Raw genomic sequence first — 7,484 nt, 5'->3', positions numbered from 1 at the left:
GGTCCTTGTTTACGTTGATGATCTCATTATTGCTGGGAATAATACCAGTCGATGCACTTCCTTCAAGTCCTATCTTAACAGTTGCTTCAAGATCAAAGATTTGGATCCCTTAAAGTTTTTCTTGGGTATTGAGATCACACACACTCGCACTGGTCTCTTTCTTTCACAAAGGAAGTATACTCTTGAGATATTAGAAGACTGTGGTTTATCTGCTGCTAAACCTGCCACTTTCCCTATTGAACAACGTCATCAACTCGCGTCCTCTACTGCTCCAGTTCTGTCCGATCCTGCTCGTTACCGCCGCCTTACAGGTCATTTTCTCTATCTCACCATCACTCGTCCCAAGCTGTGCTACTCAGTTCATTTACTGGCTCAATTCATGCACGAGCCTCGTGAGAGTCATTGGGGTGCTGCTATTCATGTTCTTCGTTATCTCAAGCACAGTCCAGAATAAGGCACCTTCCTTAGTCGCCCAACCTCTCTTCAGTTGATCGGTTACTGAGATTCTGATTGGGCTAGCTGCCCGACCACTCACCGATCTACTACCGGCTATTTCATCACTCTCGGAAGATGTCCGATATCATGGCACACAAAGAAGCAAGTCACTATTTCTTGCTCTTCTGCAGAAGCCGAGTACCGTTCCATGGCCGTCACCACTAGCGAACTCGTTTGGCTCTGCAGCTTACTTTCATCTCTAGGCGTGCGCAACTCAAGCCCTATTCTCTTATATTGTGACAATCAATCTGCTTTACACATTTCTGCTAATCCGGTCGTCCATGAATGGACTGAGCACATCGAGATTGACTGTCATTTTGTTCGGGAACGTATTCAGTCTGGTGAGCTTATTGCTTCCTATGTTCCTACCAAGTTCCAGCTCGCTGATATCATCACGAAGGCATTGGGTCTTGATCGTTTCCACTTTCTTCTCCGCAAGTTGGGCATTCGGGATCTTCATGCTCCAACTTGAGGGGGAGTATTAAAGAATGAATTCATCATAATATCAATTAATCAATTAAATGTAATTAATTGTAATTATGTTATCATTTGTACCATATTAGGAGATAGCACGATCCTATAGATATTCCTTGATTCTCAAGGAATATAACTGTTAAAGATAGAAATAGTGATTTTCTTGTATTGTTTTTTATATTGCTTGATTCTCAAGTAACTTCCATTTTGTAAGCCACACCGTGGGCTGTTCCCGGCATTATTTAACACGTAACCTTGGCCTTTACAGAGGTGTGAAGTTTCCACCAATCTCTGAATTTCATATTATCTCAACATATTTGGACTCATTTTCATTACTTGATCTATAAATAGGCATCAAGAAACCCCAAACATTACACACCATCAAGAAAATCAAAGTCACAAGAAATCAATCATTGAATATATTCATGATGAAGGTTGAAGAAGCTCTTCACATGGTTGGTGGTGCTGGAGACACAAGCTATGCCTCAAACTCAAGAGTTCAAGTACTAATTACACTGTTAATATTTATGCTTTTATGAATTTCATGCCATTCATGCACATGCATGATTAATTTTATTTGTTTATTTAAAAGGAGAAAGCCATAAGAAAAACAAAGGACATGGTGGAGAAAGCTTTGAAGAACATCAATGGAGTAATTGTGTCAAAGAGCTTGGTTGTGGCTGATTTGGGGTGTTCTTCAGGGCCGAATGCATTCCTTGTGATATCTCAGATAATTAATGCAGCAATGGAAGCCGGATGTCAAAAGACAAAGGAGATAATGTTTTTCTTGAATGATTTACAAGGCAATGATTTCAATACAATATTCAGATCACTATCTTTGTTTGAGAAGAAGGTTAAAGAAGAGAGTGGGGATCAAGTGCTGCCTTATTATGTTGCTGGTGTTCCTGGTTCCTTTTATGGAAGACTCTTTCCTCGCAATAGTCTTCATTTTGCTCACTCTTCTTATAGTCTCATGTGGCTCTCTCAGGTGTGTGTGTGTATATATATAGCTAGTATTATATTTGTTGATTTATTAGATTAATTAATTATATATTAATGTGCATGCAGGTTCCTGTAGGAATTGATCATCAGAGTGGTGGAGTTAATATTAACAAAGGGAACATATACATCTCAAGAACAAGTCCTCCAATTATATCAAGGTTATATTTAGAGCAATTCAAGAGAGATTTCTCAAGCTTCCTCAAGCTTCGTTCTCAAGAGCTTGTCAATGGAGGACAAATGGTTTTGTCCTTTTTGGGCAGGAAAAGTTCAGATCCATCCAAAGCTGAAGAGTGCCATGTTTGGGGTTTGGTAGCAGATGCACTAAACTCCATGGTTCAAGAGGTATATATATATATACATGTCAATTGTCATTCCAATTGATGATTTGATTTAATTTAATTTAATTTAATTTGGATGAGTTGAACTTAGAGAGTGTTGGAAGAAGAGAAGGTGAACACATTCAACATGCCATTTTATGCAGCATCTAAAGAAGAAGTGCAACAAGTGATACAAAGTGAAGGATCATTCTACATTGAACAAATGCAAATACTTGAGTCAAACTGGGACCCATTTGATGACTCAGATGATGATCAAGCCTTTGAAAATGTGAAGAGTGGACACAATGTGGCCAAGTGTATAAGAGCAGTGTTAGAACCATTTCTTGTTGGCCATTTTGGAAAACAAGCCATTGTTGATCAAGTGTTTGAAAGGTATGCTCACAATGTAGCCGTGCATCTCCTCAAAGAAAAAACCAAGCACATTGTTTTCATCTTAGCTTTGAAGACGAAGGATCTCAACCATTAATCAATCACTCTTTAATCAAGCACATCCATGAGTACTATAGTTATCACTATAAACAAATAGCTTCTTGTAATAATAAAAGCTTTGCTTGTTTGTACTATCATCAGGTATGCCAAATGTTTTTAAAACCTGACAGTTCATTTGGATTCGGCTTGATCACTGGGTTGGGTTTTATAAAAATCTAAAAGTAGGGAATTGACTTGACTAAACCCAATGAATCAGTTGAACCAGATCAACCTTAATGTATGTAAGGAAGAGGGCTTGAAAATTTGTATTGTATAATCTTTTATTTATTATATTATATATTTTTTTAAAATTTATATTTTAAATTATATTAAACTATTATAAAATGATGTATAAATATCAAGATGGTCCATCTATTTTTTCTTTGCAGCCCTTTTAGTCCCTCTAATATAAAATCCACCCTTTTGGTCCTTGTATTTGCACATTTTTGTCCTTTAGTTATAAAATCCGTCCTTTTGATCCTCGTATTTACACATTTTCATCCTTTTTGGTCCCTCTAAGTCATCAACTAGAAGGATCAAAAAGATAGATCCGTCAATTAGAGGGACCAAAAAGTCAAAAATGTGAAAAATATGATGACCAAAAAGACATTTTATATTATAGGGACTAAAAGGACAGAAAACTCAAAATAGAGGGTTCATTTTGATATTTTGACCTAAAATGATTGTTATGATTTTTTACTAATTAGTTGATATTTAAAAATTATAAAATGAATTATTTTTTTATTGAACATTTTGCATTATTATTTTTAAAATTTTTAGTAATTTATAATATATTGTATATATTTATATAAAATTATAATTATAAATTTATGTATTATATTCATAACATAGCTGCACACCTGGGACAGGTTCCAGAATTTTAGTTATTACTAATATATATATATATAATTTAGGGATCAAAAGTTAATTTTACTAACTTAAGGACCAAAACATTCTGGTAAAATTCAAAGGACTAATGGCGAAGTTTCGCACTTCATATAAATAACCAAATCGAGAGACACAAAGTACCAAAGCTTATGAGTTTCTTTTTCTATATTGAATCCTCATTATATTCCACTCAAAATGACCAAAACACCCCCTCACAATCCCAACAATACCACCATCTCAATTCCCATTGGAAACCCCCCAACGAAAGCCTAACCCTAATTCCGATCCCCGTCGTCTCCTCCGCCGCCTCCAAGATCCAATCCTCCTACTGCTCCCACCTCCTCCGATGCCTCACCCGCAAGATCCTCGCCGTCGACGCTGACGCCCGCATCAAAGCCCTGATCCGCCGCCAGGTCACCGTCGACGCCGTACGCCATGACCCTCGAGAACGCGCCAAGCTCGCCGAGGCTCTAATGGCGTTGCTCCTCCGTCTTGATTTCATCCCCATCTCATATTACCTGGTTCCAGAACTAGGGTATTTTTTGATTCTGACATATCTCAGTTTAACATGTATCACCAGACAAAAAAAATTAATGACACATCAGGCTGTGATAGGTCAAAACTAAAAAATGCCCTGATTCTAGAACCAAATAATATGAACTCACTTCTATCTACACAAATTAGCTATAAATATTTAGTAGTGCTGATGTTCGCTCCCCGACCCTAGTACGAAAAAAGTAGTTCACGTTTTAAACTATCCTATATCTATATATATATATTTGTACTTATCATTATTTTGAAAAAAAATACGTGCTAATTATATGCCCTCATGAACTTGGCCTGGGTTTACAGGACTCATAAGTTTTCTTCTTTTTGTTTTTAATCTAGCTTGTTATGTCTCTTCTTAGAACTAACTTTATTATTGATGATATGTATTTGTTTGATATATATATATATATATATATATATATATATATATATATATATATATATATATATATATATATATATGTAGAGTAATGATATTTTTCCCGAATAGATTTCCCGAATAACGTGAATGTTAAGTTGGCATCCATGTCATGTCAGCATCCACGTCATTCTTTCTTTATCTTTTTTTTTTAAAAAAAAATTAATTTCTCTTTATTATCTAAATCCTAAATTTAAACATTTAATCGTAAAAGATAAACATATAAATATAAACCGAATATCTCCTAAATTGATAACTAGAAATCACAAATCCCAGTGGGTTTGTGATTTCTTGTTTAGGGTTTAGAGCATAAGACTTAGGTCAAGGGTTTAGAGACTTAGGATTTAGGGGTTTAGGGGTTTAGTATTTATTATTTAGGGTTTAAAATTTTTAGATTTTTAGTTTATAGATTTTTGTAGTATTTGGGTTTTATGATTTTAGATATAGTTTTATAATTTTTTTTAATTTTTAAGTATTTAAGAATTTTTAAAGTTCAAATTTGAAGTTTATATATATAATAGACGTGGATGAGGATGTGGATGACAAGTTGGGCATTTACGTCATTCGGGAAATTTATTCGGTAAATTTATTCAGTAAAAATAGCATCGCTCATATATGTATTTTCATTTGAAATTTAAAAATATATATATATATATATATATAATAATGGAAAAAGGAGGGAAATTAAAAAAAAGATACATAAAAAACATATAAAAAAATGAGGAGATTATAGATAAGGATCGGAAATTTTGAATTCAAAATTTAAAAAATCTCCCGGGAGTTTGAGATTCTTGGAGGGGGTGTTGAGGATTTTCTGGGGACTAAGAAAGAAGGAACGGGAAGTTTGAGAAAAGTTGAAGGAAAAAAAAACCAAGAGGAGAGACTGAAGAAAATAGAAAGAAAGAGAGACGAAGAAGAAGGAGGAAGGAGACTGGGAAAAGAAATAAGAAGAGAGACTGAAAAAATAGAAAAAAGAGAAGGAGAGAGAAGAAGTCGGAGCTCAATCGGAACTCAATCATAAGGTAGATTATCAGAGTAAAAACTACACCATGTATGCATAGATTATAATAGATCCCATGAACTATAGTATTCTATGTCTCCATATTTATTTAATAAATTAAATTGTTGTCTATGCACATAGGTTTAGGTTTGATAAGCCAAAAAGCCATAATGCCCTGCATGTATTGTGCTGTACATTCATTTGGTTTTATGCATGTCTTTTGTCCTTATTCTATCAATTCATGCATGCGCTGATTAGAAAAAAAAAAACACATGTACGTTCATACTACATGCATTTAAAGAGAGACATATGCATAGACATGCTTTAGCATGTATTTCTTTCCTCTCTCTCGTTCTTGCTCTCTCTCTATAAAAAAATATATAATTTTTTCCATGCATTTAAAGAAAAGAAACCATGCACCCACATGCATCCGTAGCATGTATTTCCTTCTTCTCTCTCCCGTGCTTGTTATCCTGAGCTCCCTCAATCTCTCTTTCTCGCTCTCTTTTTTGGCGCCGAAATGCAAACCCTTCGCGCAGCTCCTCCCGATAGTCTCCGCCTATCCCCGGTGTCGGCTCCGGTGAACAGACGTCCTATCCGCCACCGCCCCCCAAACTCCTTCTCTAGCAATCCGCACATCGGCTGTTGTGGCGTTGGTGCCGAAGCGGGAAACGGATCCGAAAAAGTGGGTTGTGATCACGGGGCTGGGACTCATCTCCGACTTTGGCAACGACGTGCATCTCTGCTACAGTAGGCTGTTAGCGGGGGAGAGCGGGAGCAGACTTGATCGTGTTGATGTGACTAAGTTTCCGACAAGGCTTGCCGGACAAATCTGAGGGTTCTTGTCGGAGGGTAACATCGACATGAAGAATGATCAGAGGTTGCATGATCGCCTCTGGTACTGCCTTGTTAGTGGGAAGAAGGTGCTTTTGAACGCCGGGCTTACTCTGTGAACACCGAAGCTTGAGAAGGTTGACAAAATTTGGGCAGGTGTGCTTGTCAGGTCAGGCATGGGTGGTCTCACAGTGTTTTTTCCAATAGAGTTCAAGTTCCCATAGAGAAAGGCTGTAGAAAGATAACTCCATTCTTCATTCCCTATGCAATAACAAATATGGGTTCTGTGTTACTTGCCATGGATATTGGTTTTATGGGAGTGCAATATATTCGATTTCAGCTGCTTATGCTACCTCTAAACTATTGTTTCTATGCCGCTGCCAACCACATCCGTAGAGGCGAGGCTGATATAATGATTGTTGATGGTACCGAAGCTGCTATTATTCCAATTGGGATTGGAGGTTTTGTTGCTTGTAGGGCTCTGTCTCAGAGAAATAATGGTCCTAAAACCACGTCGAGGCAAGGTGACGGTGTTCTAGTTATTGAAAAGCTTGGAATATGCAACGAAATGAGATGCACCAATTATAGCCGAGTACCTGGGTGGTGTTGTGAACTGTGATGCATATCATACAACTGATTCGAGAGCCGATGAACTTGGTGTTTCGAGTTGCATTTAAAGCAGTCTTGAGGATGCAGAAGTGACATCGGAAAAGGTTAACCATATAAACGCCAATGCGACCTCCACACTTGTTGGTGACCTAACTGAGACGAGGGTGCTGGGACGAAGATCACTGTATTTGGAAGACATATAGATGTTTGGTTGGGGTTTTGGTACCATTGCTTTCATATTTTGGCTCTCTGATGCTTATTCTTGGGTGTTTGGGAGAAAGGATAGTTAACACTCGCCAAGAGCTCTTGTCATGTGGAATAAAACATGCAACATTGTGTTGTTATCTACTCAAGTTGTAAGACCATGTCAGCGGTATTGACACGAATAAATCTCGAATGGAGAAGGAGA

At 37.1% G+C, this 7,484-nt stretch overlaps 1 protein-coding gene and 1 pseudogene across 1 annotated transcript; both read left to right on the top strand.

The window, feature by feature from the left end:
- The first annotated feature begins 1,364 nt into the window (after window positions 1-1,364).
- Window positions 1,365-2,960, top strand: LOC120255129 (S-adenosyl-L-methionine:benzoic acid/salicylic acid carboxyl methyltransferase 3-like). The gene is made up of 4 exons (XM_039263016.1): window positions 1,365-1,472; window positions 1,562-1,957; window positions 2,038-2,313; window positions 2,401-2,960. The coding sequence occupies exons 1-4, from the start codon at window positions 1,395-1,397 to the stop codon at window positions 2,773-2,775; spliced, it is 1,125 nt and encodes a 374-aa protein (XP_039118950.1). The 5' UTR covers window positions 1,365-1,394; the 3' UTR covers window positions 2,776-2,960.
- Window positions 2,961-3,814: 854 nt separating this feature from the next.
- Window positions 3,815-7,278, top strand: LOC120255132 (annotated as a pseudogene).
- Window positions 7,279-7,484: the final 206 nt, after the last annotated feature.

The sequence above is a fragment of the Dioscorea cayenensis genome, unplaced genomic scaffold (assembly GCF_009730915.1).
Source record: "Dioscorea cayenensis subsp. rotundata cultivar TDr96_F1 unplaced genomic scaffold, TDr96_F1_v2_PseudoChromosome.rev07_lg8_w22 25.fasta BLBR01000857.1, whole genome shotgun sequence".
In the NCBI taxonomy this organism is placed as follows: Eukaryota; Viridiplantae; Streptophyta; class Magnoliopsida; order Dioscoreales; family Dioscoreaceae; genus Dioscorea; species Dioscorea cayenensis.
Note: the sequence above shows the minus strand (reverse complement) of the source record. Positions and strands in the feature narration are given on the sequence as shown.

Bases quoted from the DNA above. Each gene is read 5' to 3' on its own strand.
- LOC120255129 (XM_039263016.1), top strand. From the start codon at position 1,395: ATGATGAAGGTTGAAGAAGCTCTTCACATGGTTGGTGGTGCTGGAGAC. The intron at 1,473-1,561 runs GTACTAATTACA...TTTATTTAAAAG, and splicing joins CCTCAAACTCAAGAGTTCAA to GAGAAAGCCATAAGAAAAAC. The intron at 2,314-2,400 runs GTATATATATAT...AGTTGAACTTAG, and splicing joins TAAACTCCATGGTTCAAGAG to AGAGTGTTGGAAGAAGAGAA.